Here is a 14,997-nt window from a genome sequence, read left to right on the forward strand (position 1 = left end):
CGAATTACCAGTGGGTTTATCAGGGGTGATCCTGTCCCTAACCTCCTTGCTTGGAGCCTTCCTGGAACAGGAACACAGTTTGCAAAAGTGCCTAAAGCAGCCTTCCAGAATTTTTACTCCTCTCCAACAAAAACTTCCTGACTGGAGTTGCCTTTCACTGAAAACGTATTTTTCTGAGCACTTCTATGGACTCCCCCACTGAGATGAACATATGTAGGAATATGTGGTCCTTTTTAAACCTCGAGCATAATTTACACTATGTTTAAATAGCATTAAAACATGGCAGGAAGGAAGGAAATACCTTTGTTGAGTTCAAGGAGCGTTCACATGGGCACTGGCATCCTGACCCCGGTATTGGTGATTGGTGCACGGAGATCATTCAGGCAGAGCAAAAAGCAGAGCCTCAGTTAACCCATTCAGCCTTTAGTCAGACGGAGCCGTCCGGACTTCCTGATCCATCCTCTTTTCTTTGCCTTGTGCCTATTCCATAGATAAGAGCAATGGAAAAAAAAAATTAGAAAGTTTAATTCAATAATTAGAAATCAAAGCTGGCCACTAAATAAAGCTTTAAGTAAAACATCCTCATTATAATTTTCTCAACAATACAGAAGGACACAAAATGGAAAGCAGAAAGATCAAAGTCCTATTTCCTAAGGATAAGTGCATATTTTTAATAATTTTTTTCTTTTTTGTCCCAGCTGGTCTTGGCTGGCAGTATTGTCTCCCGACAAAGCAACGGAAATTCAGTTTAAATTATCAAGTTTCTGCTTGAAAGGGAGAGCTACAAATACAGGACCAATGTTTTTAAAATACTTCATCAGTTACTGCCACCTGATATGTGCATCTGTAATTCTGCAGAAAGCACACCATGGAGGCACTTACCATAGAAACAGTGATAACAGGGTCCTGGGGATTCTTTTAAATGTATAAGCATAATGTTGCTGAGTGTTGGTTCCTATTTGTTTCCTCTTCCTCGGCCTCCCAAGTATTGATGGGTACTGAGCTCATTCTGAGACATCGTCTCCCTGACCAAGAGACTCTCCCAAGTGTGGGCAGGAAGGCCATATGGCTTGGTGGCCTCCTCCCTGTCTTGAACCTCCCGTCGCCAGGGAGTAGGTGTGCATAACGTGAAGCATAACTCTGTGTTCTCTACTTACATATCTTTAAAAATTGGGTTTGCGACTGAGTGGGGTTAAGTTTGACAGTTTATATTGTCATAGTAAACCCATGTCAGCACTGGGGATAAAATGATAACATGAACCAAGTCACTTAAAAATTAGAGTGCTGTGCGGGTGTCATTGGTCATGGTTGGATCCATTCATTCTGCCATCTTTAGGTCAAAAAAGTAATAACAAAATTATTTTGTACCACTCTGTTTTCTAAATCAGTATTTACTAAACCAAAAGCAGTCTCTTCAGTGTCTCCCAGAGAAGGTATTCTAGAATAATACCACTTTTTAGTCACTTCCAAACAAGTGGAATGATAAAAACTAACTCCTGATGCTTCAACTCTTTGAAACCGGGAAACCTTGTTTGCCATTAAGCCTTAAGGAATGACAAGCTACCCGTGACTGACAAGCCTTATAAAACACGTGTGTCACAGAGGAGGGAAAAAATGGATCTCACCCAGAGAAAAAAACTGCTGCACTAAAATTCTTAGCCCCCTGCACACCCCTTCTCCTCAGGCCCACTGCTGCTGCTCCCATCTGAAACCCCATGAGGCCAGAGGACATGACGTCACTGTCTCTCAGGGACATTGTCTCTCTCTAGCGGTTTAGTCAGGCCACAGTGCCTTGAGGTTTGGGGGGATTTTTTTCTGGATTGTGTTTGGTTTTGACTCTGGGAAGTGGGCTTGCCCCGTTGTCCAGGCTGCTTTATCTCAGGCCTCTTATCGGAGCTGTCACCAGCATGGCACGTGCCTGCGAGCTCACATGGCGCCAAAGATTCTCACGGCCCTTCAGGCTTTTAACGACCCTGGGTTTGGGAGGAGAAAACCCCCTTGCCTCGTCCTTTGCTGGGCAGACGTGAGCCGGTCCACGTACTTCTGGAACTTGCTTTGCCTGCTCAACGCACCTTAAGTTCAGTTCTATGATACCTTTTCATTCAAGTATTTCCTTCATTTTTTTTTTATTCTTTCAAAAAGTAAGGATGCCAAAGAATTATACAACATCTAAACACAAGCAAACTGTTGTGTCCGTGCGCTGAGCAGATGAGCAGTAACTTCTGACGATTCCAGACTGAGCTCAAAGAGCCCGGGACAGCCGTTGAGACAGGCAGTTACCGTGACGTGGGACCAGGGATGTGGACTCTGGAGCCACGTGGCCTGGGCACCAGTCGTGCTCTGCCACGTACTGGCTGTGTGTCTCTGCTGCTTTACATTCTGTAGGGGGGCTGCTGACGCAATTGCTAAATACTAGATAACGTGAGGTAATAAGTGCTCTATGAATGTTAGTGAAACGAATAGCTTGCCAGTCTAATGGCATGGGCTGAGGCCCGAGCCTGGGCTGGAGAAGCATATGCACTGTGAAGTTAAGGATCTCCCTTCTGGCGTGTGACTTAGAGGCTACCTGGTCCATGTGCCCTCAGCCTCCTCCTGAGGTTTTACTGGTATTTAGAGATAGTGTTTCTGCTCTCAGGAGATTGACTTTTTTTTTTTTCCTTCCAAAAAGCAGGAGGTGACATGTCTCCAAAGGAGCACCAAGAGTTAAAATCCTACGTTAATCACCTGTATGTCATCGACAGCCAGCAGGCCCTGTTTGAGCTGTCCCACCGGATCGAGCCCCGAGTATGAGCTGCCCCCTCTCCCCTCAGCCGGCCTCCCCCATAACTGCAGCACTTTGAGCTCTGGGCATGTCAGTGCTGAGCACGTTGCTTTCCTGTGAGAAAAGAAGTTGCTGAGTTTTATCAGCATAAGACACACACAGGAGGGCCAAGCCAAGCGTGTTTAGGAAGTGATGTCAGCCACCAGAGATGGGGAGAGGCCTCTCCAAGCTGCTGTCAGAACAAGAAGACAGAAAAAGAGTCAGAAGCATGCTTGAAGTGGAGAAGTCTGGCTTCTCACGACTGCATTGTTGATTCAACCCAATTTTGATCTTGAGATGTGCCGGTGTCAAGACGAGAGCATGTCTTGTCCTAGTGACCAAATACGTCAGTACGAGTGTGCGTGAGACAAGAGTTTTACTTTGCCTGGTGGTAGATTACTGTTTATAGGCTGTCAAAAAAAGCAGCTCATTTGAACACATAAAGACAGTGATGGCATCTCTTAATTTCCAGGGAAAAGGAGTGGCCGATGTCAGTACAAACCGTGATATCACCAAAAGCCACTGTCTAGAAGTTAGTGAGGACCAGCCAGCATCCGTGCTCTGATCTCCAAAATGGAAACACCAAGGCATGTGTTTCTTTGTATCCACAATCACTTATCCATGCAGGCTTGCAGGGGAAATGCATTTCTGCCCAACTGATTTGCAGCTATGGGCTGCATTGCTTTGCCAATAAGGAAAAATAGTAATCATTTGTAAGAAACAGACTTGCTGTTTAATTTCTGGGGATTTTCTTCACGTATGCAAGAAGATTCACATTTATTATTGGAAACAGCGTGATTTTTTGAAAAGCACAGTGCCTGATAAAGGATAGGTACTTGGTAATAATTCAGAGAGGTAACAGAGTCCCAAAGGTCTGCCTTCTTGTGCCTGATGATGTCCTGGGGTTTTGCTGGCCTCCAGCAGGCTCCTCTGCCCCAGTACAGAATGGTAACAGCCAGCACAGGAGGTTAAGTGGGATTGATGTGGCCAACACTTAGCATTCCCAAGACAAGGGCAAGGTGGTGACCAGTGACTACCCGTCTTACAGAAAATAAGAAGCCCCAAATACCCAGATGTCTGAATTGATGTTGGACACTCAGAAGTCCTGCAGTCCACCTCCCAGCCAAGGCCTGGAGTCTTTCTCTAATTTGTCTTTTTAACCCCCAAAAGTCTAAGAACCTTTTAGTCTATTTTTATTCCGATTTTGGCTCTGCTAGTAAATAAAACCTCTTGTTATTCTGAAGACCTGGTTAGAGGATTACCCTTGAGCGTCCCGTGAACAACAAAAGTGTGTGGGATACAAGAGTGAGATCCTCCGCTGCCGGCTACACGCCCATCCGGAGGGGGTGCTCGGCCCTCCTTTTCCACGCGAGTGAATTCTCCGTGTTCCTCCTGTTCATCCCTCAGTTGCCCACACAGAACTGCTTCCCGCTGTCCCGTCCACACCTTAGGACAGTGGTGCCCGAGGCTGGCTGATACACCGTGTCAGTGGCACTGGTTCCTGGGCTTGGGAACCACATGAGCTTGAGAGGTCACGGGAAAGAACCATGTGGAGAAAATTGGGGGGAGGACTTTCAAGGAGACGCCATCTGTCCCTGCACGTAGAAACCTGAGGCCTGAAAACTAACATGGCTGTAAGAGAAGGGCACCCTCCAGGACTGGGCCACTCAAAGACAAGCTCAGCCTACCCGGAATGGACTGAGACCCTGGAGGACACGAGAGCCAGTGAACCAGGGAAAGACTGGCTCCTCTCACAGCCAAGCAAGGTGAGAGCTCTCCCCTTGGCAGTTACTGGAAGTAGCGTGGGCTGACAGCACGAAGGCCTGTGTTCTCACCTTTTCTCTGCACTAGGGAGGAGGATCATGTGGCCAGTCCGATCGTCTCAGGCCGGTTTGACACCGTCTCTACATTTTAGCATTAGCTCTGTTCACATCAGATCTCCGATGCTCCCACCAGAGCATTACCTCTTGAGGACCTGGTTTCAGCGGAGAACGGTTTCAGCATAGCTCCTGCGGCTCAGATCCCAGTTCGGATGCGAACACAGCCCCATGCCTCCACACGCACACCACGTTTGAACACCTTGCTGTGGTGCAGTCAGTATTCCCCCCGGTATGGGCAGACGCAGGCCGGGGAGAATGGGGTTCTTGCCCCCAATCCCCTCTAGCTGTGGCCACGCGACTCTGAGGGCAGCAGCAGCCGTAAGGGAGGGTTTTGTGTGATTTACATTTGCTTTCTCATCCCTGCCTTATGAATGTCAGAATTTTCCCAAATCTTTCTGAAATTTAACAACTGTCTCCAGAGAGTTCCCAAGCATCAGCAGCTCAGCAGTTCCCAAAGCCCTGTGAAGACCTCCTTCTGGAACTCGAGAATTGAAGGCGGAACCATGGGAACCACACTTAGCTCAGCGTGAAACTTGCCCTCCCTAAGCCAGGCTGTCTGACAGCAAGGTCCCCTGTAAAGAGGGGTGGGCTGTATTCCCTTTCCAAATATTTGCCCACATCTCTTGGTAATAGGTTCTGTTCTGGCTAGAAGCACGTATGAAGATGTCAAAACTCCCTCCCAGGTCTTAGATTTTGTGATTGCATAAGATCTCCATTCACTCTGAAAACCTGTCATCTGCCACCTTCCTTGACAAGTGGCCCGTGAGCACTTGTCAGCAGGTTCTTGCTGCTATATCACAAACTCCGGATGGTCCTGCGGGCCCATGGACTCGTCAGCAGCAAAGCAGTCCTGCTTGGAAGTGAGCTCAGGACAGGTTCCTGCAGGCAAAACAGCAACCTTTCAGAAACTTTTCTCCATTCATATTTGCAGATGCTCCACAGGCTACCACGTTTTAAATTCACTTTTTGTTATAATCTGTACCAACTGGTTCTAGTGCTAAATATTAAGACCTACATTCACTTTTTGTTAGTATCATTAATGAAGTTGGAATAAATGGATTTTCCTAGACCCCTGTCTGCAAGCAAGGTGGGTGGAGCGTACGTTGAAGTCACAAGGATGAGGAATAAAGCAAAAAGCCAGGCCTCCGATTGGCAGACGGTGTTGTGCCGTGTAGGCAAGCCTCTGAGTGGAGAGAGACGGTTGAATGAAAGAGGGAGTTGGTGATTTCTCGCCCCTGGAGCTGAGCTTCCCCACGGCCCTAATCCCAGCCCCCTGTCTTGTTAGGGCCGTCACATACAGCACAGGTCCCAAACCTCGCATTCTGGAATGGCACAGCTAATCCATGCTTCTCAGAAACTAGGCAAAAACATTCAAATGGGGGGAGGTCAGGTCCACTGCAGTTGTCTAATATGGAGTTTCTTTTAAATGCTTCAGAGCGATGTCCGTAGAATTTCAGCCTGCTTCTCAGTGAGTGGGCCGTCGTGCTTAAAACTTGTAGGCGGCAGAAAAGTTTTTAAAAATTGCCAAAAAGTTAGATGAAATTGTACTACTGTATAAAGCAAAGCTGTATATACTAAACGTTTTTTAGCAGAGTAATATTTATTTGCATAGCCTATTTATTGTATTCGTATGACACGGTTATTAAATACTGGGATGAAACTGACGCCCTGAAGCAAGGACTCTCGCCTTTTAATGTACCATTAATTAGGACTCCTGGGACATTTTCAGCTTGCGTTAACAATTAGAAGATAGCAAACCCGCAATCAGGGTGTCTACCTAACTTCTCAGGGACTACACTTCATAGTTTTCCACCATTATAAGAGCTGGTGAATATGAAACATTTGTGGAATTACCAGAATTGCCATTAACAGTATTTTCTTTCTCCTTACATCATGCTTTCTGCTTCTGTGTATATGACTGTGCTGTGTATTTATCGAAGTTAGTAAGCAATAATTTATATGTAAAAAATGGCCCAAGCAATATAAGGTGAAAATTTATGTAAGTCACTGTTACCCTATCTTGTATTTTCAAGTGTTTTTTAAAAACTGCTTTTCCAAATATAAGATTATGTTAAAGATGCTGTTCGCGCCTCATAGCTTCTGGCTACGTCTGTGGGCTCCATAGCCCGTGTCCTGACCCTCACTGTTTGGGACCCAGAAATCACTTGCTCGCTGAAAGATCCACAAGTAGGTGGAGAGGTTCCCAGACTGCCATGGGGTATCGGGGGACCTACGACCCTGTGTAGGAAATGACATCGGTATTCTCATATTCCGTCACCCTTGTCACCGCACTCAAGTGGGATCAGGACCTCTCCTTTCCTCATCAACCCAGATACCAAGGGAAACTCCAGGCCCAGCCCGCACCAAGCTGTGGGTGGGATGGTGAAGCACTGGGGTAATTACTTGCTCTGGGGCAGTGGGAAGACTAGACCATATCTTTGTTCAAAATCTCCACCCCTTCTTAGGGGAGAATCATACCTGCTGCTCACCGGTGTCAAGCTTTGGCATGTGGTAATTCCTTCCTGCGTCAGGAATACATATCTTGCCATTTTGAATTCGGGAGTGGCCAAATGTCCTGCTGTGTCCAGTGAAAAATAGGGAGAAGTGACCTGTGCAACCAGTAAACTAAAGCTTGACCAGGCAGCCATGCCTGCCGGGTCCCTTCCACCATAAGACCTACCATGTTCCAGGAAGAGGTGTCTCCCTCCGCCTGGGTCTCCAGCTTGTGACGGACGTGTAATTTGAGAGAAACATAAAACATCAGCATTAGAAGCCACTGAAGTTTGGGGGTGATTTGTTACCTCAGCAGAATTTAGCCTAAGCTAATCAAGTCTCCCAGGACACTTCTTTCTTGATAAACTGTGCTTTCCCTCAGTGTGTGGGCCGTAGTCCTGGCTTGCAGATGCCTCATGGATGAAACTACCTGTTGTCACACTGCCAGGCAGAGGCCTTGTCTTTATGTGGGAAAAAAGACCAGAAGATGATGTTCTTGGAATCTTAGACCCAGAAGTGGCCCTTCTGGTGCCAAGGGAAAGTGAGAGGTGAGAGCAGGGGTGCATTCCCTCTGAGATGATTAGGGAGCAGCGAGGGGAAAACCACTGGGCCCCAGTGCCTTTGTCCTCATCCATAACCACTTCATCAGGGGATGGGCCTACAGTCTGGAGCGAGGCAGGAGAGAAGGGAGAAGGGAAGCCCTCAGCTCCAGCTTTGGAAGGGAACAGAAGAAATCAGAATTCCCATTTATCCCGATAGTTGGGAGATTCTGTTCATCGGGATTGCTCATACTGGGAGGATGAAAAAGGTTCCTGTTCAAATTAGTAAACTTCAAAATGAACTTTCTGGTCCTGACCCTGGTGTTTTCGTTACAAAATCCTATTTCAAGGACAAAGAGCTCCAAGGCTGGCTTGGTTCTTCTCTGAGGTCTTCTGGATCCCCACTGAGCCACCTGTGTATTTGCTTTCTGCTCATTAAACAAACAAGATTCCTAAAGCTTTAGACCTGCTAATGTTCTTTGGTAGAGTGTCCCTGTTCCAGAAGGCAGCACAATTCCGTCTTAGCAGAAGCAGCCAGCATCCTTTCCCAGCACAAGGAAGGCATACCCAGCAAGCAAGACAGACATGCTATGCAGAAGCGTGCTGTCTGAGCATATGCCCTTGGCTCTGGGGGCCGCAAGCTGAGAGCCCTCCTCCAACCACACTCAGAACCGGGTCCAACCATGGCTCTCAGTTTTGTTTTTCTTACCCTGACATGATGTTTGTTCAGGAGGAACATGACCTACTCCTCAGCCCTACTGTGGCTCCTCATTATGCCTCCCCCACCCCGGCTGAGGGGAGGTCTTCGGAGAGGGGGTAGGTAGGGTAGGGTTCCCTATGGTTAGTTTTCAGGGCATTTCTGCCAGCAGGTCATTTCACTCCTCCCACAGCAGTCCCGGAGTAGATTCTGCCGCCACCCCTGACCTGGGGGTAAAGGAACTGCCGGTCCATCCTTGCATAGGGCTTGCACTCCACGGAGAGAGCGGGCAGGGGAAGGGTGGGAACTCTTCCTAGCCCTTCCCTGCTGGCCAGCCACACCACCTCATCATTAATTTCCTGCTAAAACAGTACCACGTCCCAGATCTTCCCAATGCGCCTGGGCAGTTTCCCCTAGGAAGAGAGTAACATGTCTGTCTGTCGTGGACTTGCTCCCAATACCTTGGGCTGTTTCTGACATCCCCGGGCTGTCATCTGGGTGTCACTCCGACATCCTGTGAGTGGGGAGGGTGGAAAAGCCAGGTATTCCTCACTGGACTTCTCTTCTCCCGGAAGACCCACAGGCATTCCCAGCCTGGAGCCGGCTGGCCTGAGAGGCTATCCTGGGAAGTGGTACTGAGCTCTCCTCCCCCGAAGGCCCCTTTCCCGCTCACAGACCTTTGGAGGGTACCACATTGTCTGTGTGTGGTTAGGGGCTGTAATTTCTAGTTAGAACTTGCATGAAAATAATCGTGTTCTGAGAAAATCTCTGCAGTGGACCACTTGTTCTTATAGTTCTGACAAAAACAAAACCAAAAACAGTGCAGCAGAAAGATCAGTGTCTTGGAGCACCTGGGTGGTACAGTTGGCTAAGTGTCTGACTCTTGATTTCAGCTCACGTTGTGATCTCAGGGTTGTGAGATTGAACCCCGAGTTGGGTTCTGTGCCCAGGGAGGAGTCTGAGATTCTCTTCCTCTGCCCCTCATGCTTTTGCTCTCACTCTCTTTCTCTCTCAAATAAATAAACCTTAAAAAAAAAAAAAAAAAAGGAAAGAAAGATTCAAGTGTCAAAAATAATTAGCCCACATGGAAAACTTAAGGAAATGGCAAGATCTTTCCCAAGTTTTATGACAATAGTGGGTCTCTGGCATCACGTAACTCAGAGGTCCCTTTCTCTGGGGGAATCTCACACGGTGATACACCACCAGGCCAAGTCCATGGTGTGGCGACCATCTTGTCTCCCCACTCGGACACCCCCTGCTTGTCAGTGTCTCCACCAGCAGCCCCATCCTGTCCCTGAGACTGTGCTCAGACCTTTGCTGTCCAGTCTTTTGGTCATTACAGTCAACTTCTACCTGTGTCCTTCCCTCATCACGGGCAGTCCCATGAATTTCCCCCCATAAAAATCTCCAAATTGCCCTCAAAAATTTTGTTTCCTAAAACACAAATGTGATCATGCTTCTGCCCAGCTCAAAATCCTTCAATAGCGCCCCAGGCGATAGAGCGAAAACTCAGTGGCATGCAAGTGCTTTACCTCCTGGCCTCTGCTTGCCTCTCCAGGACCCAAGAGATCAGGCAGCTGCCCCAGCAGACCGATAATTTGGTTCCCTCTTTAAACTGATATTCTGGGGGGAAGCGGGGAATTGGTAACTACAAAATAATTGCTAAATAAGTAAGTGTATGCGAGACTTATTTGCTACTTTCAAAGTATTAAACCTTAAAGTCCTATAGATAATTAATGCGCGGCTAATGATGAGGGCTACACCAGGAGACCCTCAGGGTCCCTTCCAGCCACTGGCTGCTAAGAAAGCTGGTGCAGATCCTTGACTGCTAGAGCTAATTAGTTTTGTTTTGCTTTGGGTTTTTTTGTTTTTACCGAAGCGACTTGGCTGACATGGGAAATGAAATAACTGTTCCTGACCCTTTGTATTCACTTGACCCCAGCTCCGCCTCAAACTGGAAGGGAAAAGGCAGGGGAAGGGGGCCAGAAAGGAGCCTGTTTCCTGTCCTGTGCTGATGCTGACTCCTCAGTCCTACCAGAGGTGAGTGCCGGTGATAGAAAAACCCAATAAAGGCCCTGGACTCACTGGGGTGGGGCCTGCTTCTGGGTACCCAGCCTGCAACTGCCTCCTGTGGGGTAAGGAGGAGACGCAGTAAGGGAAAATTGTCCATTCAGCGGCCTCTGTGTGCCCTGCTCTGCTCTGCTGTTTGGCCCCGGCGCGCCTTCTCCCAGCCCCCTACCGGGATCCAGCACCCAGTCCTGCCCAGTCTCTTCTCTTCCCCCACCCCCACCCCACCAAACGCACTGCGCCCGAGCCCCCTTCCATCCCTACCAAATAAGGCTTGTCCACTCCAAAGCCCCCTTGGAAGACCCCATCCCCCACGGGAATCCCTTATCCCTGAGTTCTTGGGAGCAGGGCCCATGGTTGCTCTCTGGGGAACCACCCCATGTTGTCTTGCCTCCCATCCAGGGTGGGCTGCTTCCATGTTCAAGAAAACACTGAACAGTGTAGCCTCTGAGGCGGACTGTCAGGCTGAGATCAGGCTCAGACATTTAGGAGTTGGGCGAACTAGTGCAAGTTCCCACCTTGATTTTAGCTGCCTTTTCTGTGCATCATAAACGGGGGCTTAGGGCTCCTGGGTGGCTCAGTTGGTTAAGCAGCTGCCTTCAGCTCAGGTCATGACCCTGGAGTCCAGGGATGGAGTCAGGCTTCCTGCTTAGCAGGGGGTCTGCTTCTCCCTCTGACCTTCCCCCTCTCATGGCCGCTCACTTTCATTCTCTCTCTCTCAAATAAATAAAATATTTAATAAAAATAAAATAAAATAAACAGGGGTTCATATACTCCCACCTCATAGGATGGTACGAGAACCACAGTTAAGATGCAGGTAAAGTGCTGACTCCAATGTCCGGTACACAGTTGGTGCTCAAGTGGTAGCGACTGATGGGGATGAGGAAGACGACGATGATGGGGGTGACTGGATGCATGCCAGCAGATTTGCACCCACATTTCTACCCTCCTCTAGGCAAGTCCCTGAACTTCTCTTACGCTTACTGCTCTCAATTGTCAAACAAGAGAATTAGCACCATCTTTGCCGCCAGGCAGCTGTGACCATGAAAGGGACAGTGCGTTTGAGAGTCCTCTGTGCGTGTTAGAGTGAGATACAAGTAGATTTCCTTTTGAATCCCCGCGGGCCCGGCGCGACCCTGGGACAGAGCAACGGCTCCCTAAATGTTTGCTGATTGATCTGAGCAAAGATGTCTGCATAGAGCCTGCAAAGTTGGGGTCCTTCCCATGTCAGCATTCACACTGTCATTCAAAGATGAACACAGAGAAGAAAGGCAGATCAGACCTTGGGCCTATTCACACCCGATCCAGGGCCATCCTGCCTCTTGCACCTCCCGGGAAGGCTTTTCCTGGGCCCTTCCCACCCCATCCCCTGCAGACCCCCTGCTCCCACCCCTGGCCCGGGAACCCTTGGGCATAATCTCCCCCTAACAAGCTATGTGCTTCCTGGAGGCAACCTGTAGAAGCATCATGCTTCTGACCTAAGACTGAGGACAGATGCTCGCCCTTAACGGAATTTTCTGTGGTTCATTTAGAGTCTGTTCAGGCAAGCACTAGAAGACTGAGCCCAGACTGAGCACTGGGTGGAGATGACAAGCCCTTTTTAAGGCAGAAAAGCCCCAGAGGCCGAAAGCAGGAGGGACAGCCCACACCCGACTTCAGGTTACACTTGCCTAGTGCTTTTCTTCCCTAAATCACCCAGTAACTTTCTCTCTCCCTCGCTCCTCTCTTAACAGTAAGCTAATGCTAATCTGTAACATGCTTCATCAACTCCCTCACACACACTGCTTGAGCACCTACATGTGGCAGGGAGTCTTCTAAGTGGCGGAAAAACGGCCACAAGCATAACGAAGTTCCCCTTGTGGAGCTCCAGTCCCCTTGGAGAGCTACACATTAAACAGGACACAGAAGTAAAACCATTGGGAATAGCTCAGACGGTAAGAAGCAGGGAAAGGAAAGGGAACTGGAGCGTTCCAGGGAGGTGGGTACGATGTTCGACAGGTCAGCGGGGGTAGGCCATTGCTGTGGGTCGCCTTGGTCCCCAAAAAACTCCCATGTTGGAATCCTAACTGCCACGATTTCAGAATGTGACCTTAGTTGGAGATTGGGTCTGTACAGAGTTAAAATCATGTCACTGTGATGGGTCATCTAGCAAAACTGGTGTCCTTATAAGAACAGCAAATTCGGAGACCACACAGGGAGAACACCACACGAACGTGGCGACAGTTGCTTCAAACTGAGGAGAGAGGCCTGGAACAGACTCTCACTCACAGCCCTTGGAAGGAACTGACCCTGCCAACACCTTCATTTCTGATTTCCAGCCCCGGAACTACGAGATCCAGTCTGTGGGACTTTGTTATGGGGGCCCTGGGAAACGAGTAGAGACTTGGTGAGAAGAATTGAAAAGAGGGAGGGAGCAAGCCTTGCAAATCCTTGAGGGAAGGGCATCCCAAACAGCAAGAACAGCAAGTGCCAAGACCCTGAAGGTGCACCCGGACTTTAAGGACCAGAGTCTGGTGTGGCTGGAGCCAGTCAGCGAGGGGAGAGAAGCAGAGGAGGCCAGAGATAACATGGCCAGAACGCCCAGAGCCTGGGTGTTTCCTCTAGCTCAAAGGAGAAACCACCGGAAGGTTTGAAGCAGAGAATGACACGCTCTGATTTGTGTTTCAGTGAGCTCATGCTGGCTGCTGACTTTCCAAGAGACCAAAAATGGGATAAGCGTGGAAGCCAGGAAATCAGTTGGGAAGCTACTGGAATGATCCAAGAAAGGTACAATGGTGATTTCCACCAGGTGGGGTAAGTGGGGTGGTATGACGTAGAATAATTCTAGATATAGTTAGAAGGTAGGTATGCCCGTAGGTAATAACAGACTGAATGTGGAAAGAAGGAGTCAAGGTTAACCCGAAGGATTTTGTCTCGAGAAACTGGAATGATGCCATTGTAATTGTCTAGTATGAGAAAGCCATCAGAGGTAGCAGGTTTGAAGGAGACTATTAAGAGCTCAGTCTGGGATGTATTGGGCTTGAGGGGTCCACTGGGGAGCCCACAGGGGTTTCTCTACAACAGGTCTGGTGTGTAACTAGATATGCTGGACATTTGTGCCCATCGATTTCTGGAATTTTCACCAGGGTCAAAGGGGAAACCTGGGTCTTATGTAGGATGGGCATGTGCTTCTGGCTGATTTAAGCTAAATAACACTCCTTCAGACTGTGGGCTCCGTGCTCCAAGCATGCCCGGCACAGCCGTGTAGAATGACATGGAAGCACCCATCCCTTCCAAGTGCCGCCCAACATACACCACCCCGCTGGGCAGCAAGCTCTCCGTGGGGCCACCAGCAAGGCTGCTTCCCCTGCCAACCACACCTTCAACTTTGACTTCACTGGGTTCCTTCGGGGAACTTCTCATTCAGACTTCCCATCGGGGGAGAAATGCAGAAATATGAGTTATGTTTTTGTCATCCCAGATTCTGGGGACTGCAGTTAGCCAAGTGGAATGCAATATGCCTAAAACCGGATTCCTCATAGGCCCTCAAAACAAGCGTTTTAAGGTGGTCCTAGGCTTGCAACTCAAAGTTTCCGTTGTACAGATTTTATTCATTATAAGAGAGGACTTTCTTTTAACCTCGTAACAATCCTGGGAAAAAAAGGATTTTTTTTTTTTTTTTTTCTGCCACGTGCTCAGCCCCACTCACAGTGCACTTTCGGTGCCTCATGCTTATCCTTGATGGACAGGGGCCCTGCAAACGGTCGTGACCAAAATGCGAGACATTAGCGACATCTGGTGGGCATGAGACGATCCTGAGCAGAACTTCAACCTCCGTTGAAACTGGGGTTCTTGGGGGTCCAGTGAAATCGGAGGACACAAAGGGGCCCTGTCAAGGCCGGCGGCAGAGGGCGAGGCGAGGGCTGTGCTGCCGTCCTTGCCGGGCCTCGGGCCAGAAGGCTTTGTTCTCTGTTTTTCCAGTACAATGCAGAGCCTTTTTGAAAATAGAGAAATCAGGGAATGAGAAAGGAGCTCAACTACAGAATGCTGATGCTTGAAGGGTTCAGGGGGCACTGTCATCTGTTGTCTCCTAAGGGGATGAGGAGGGTGAGGGCGGGCTGGGATGGCTCAGCAAGTCCCCACTCCTCCCAGCTACCCCGCACTGGCCCTGCCCTCCGGAGAACGTGAAAATCCCAAACAGGGCGGAGCGGGCGCCTCCCGTCTGACCTCAGCTTCCCCATCTCCTCCGGGACTGTCCCCCACCCCCATCCCACCCTTCTCCCCACCCCACCTGGCTCCACTCCAGCCCAGTTACACCTTTCAGGTCCCTGGCTCCCAGACCTTCGGACTACTCGTTCAACACCGGTTGCAGAGCGGTCCTCCGTGGCCTAGGAGGCGCTGTGCTACACCTGGGACTAGGTTGGCGAAGCCGATTTACCTGCCCCGCGGGGCGTCAACTGCCCCGCCTGCATCCCCTCCCTGGCCTTCGGGAAAGTGGCTGTTTCCCTGCCCCGGCCTGCTTGGCTTCCCCTCTCAGGGGAG

At 49.3% G+C, this 14,997-nt stretch overlaps 1 protein-coding gene across 2 annotated transcripts in view; it reads left to right on the plus strand.

The window, feature by feature from the left end:
- RAPGEF5 (Rap guanine nucleotide exchange factor 5) overlaps nucleotides 1-4,567 on the plus strand; it is a 218,835-nt gene extending 214,268 nt beyond the window's left edge. The window contains exon 26 of one of the 2 annotated variants that reach the window (XM_032873502.1): nucleotides 2,669-4,567. In XM_032873502.1, the coding sequence (XP_032729393.1) occupies nucleotides 2,669-2,790 (122 nt within the window). In that variant the 3' untranslated portion in view covers nucleotides 2,791-4,567. The remainder of the gene's footprint in view (nucleotides 1-2,668) is intronic. The other variant, XM_032873512.1, reaches the window with a different exon arrangement.
- The last annotated feature ends 10,430 nt before the right edge of the window (nucleotides 4,568-14,997 follow it).

The sequence above is a fragment of the Lontra canadensis genome, unplaced genomic scaffold (genome assembly GCF_010015895.1).
Source record: "Lontra canadensis isolate GAN:19392208 unplaced genomic scaffold, GSC_riverotter_1.0 scaffold2, whole genome shotgun sequence".
In the NCBI taxonomy this organism is placed as follows: Eukaryota; Metazoa; Chordata; class Mammalia; order Carnivora; family Mustelidae; genus Lontra; species Lontra canadensis.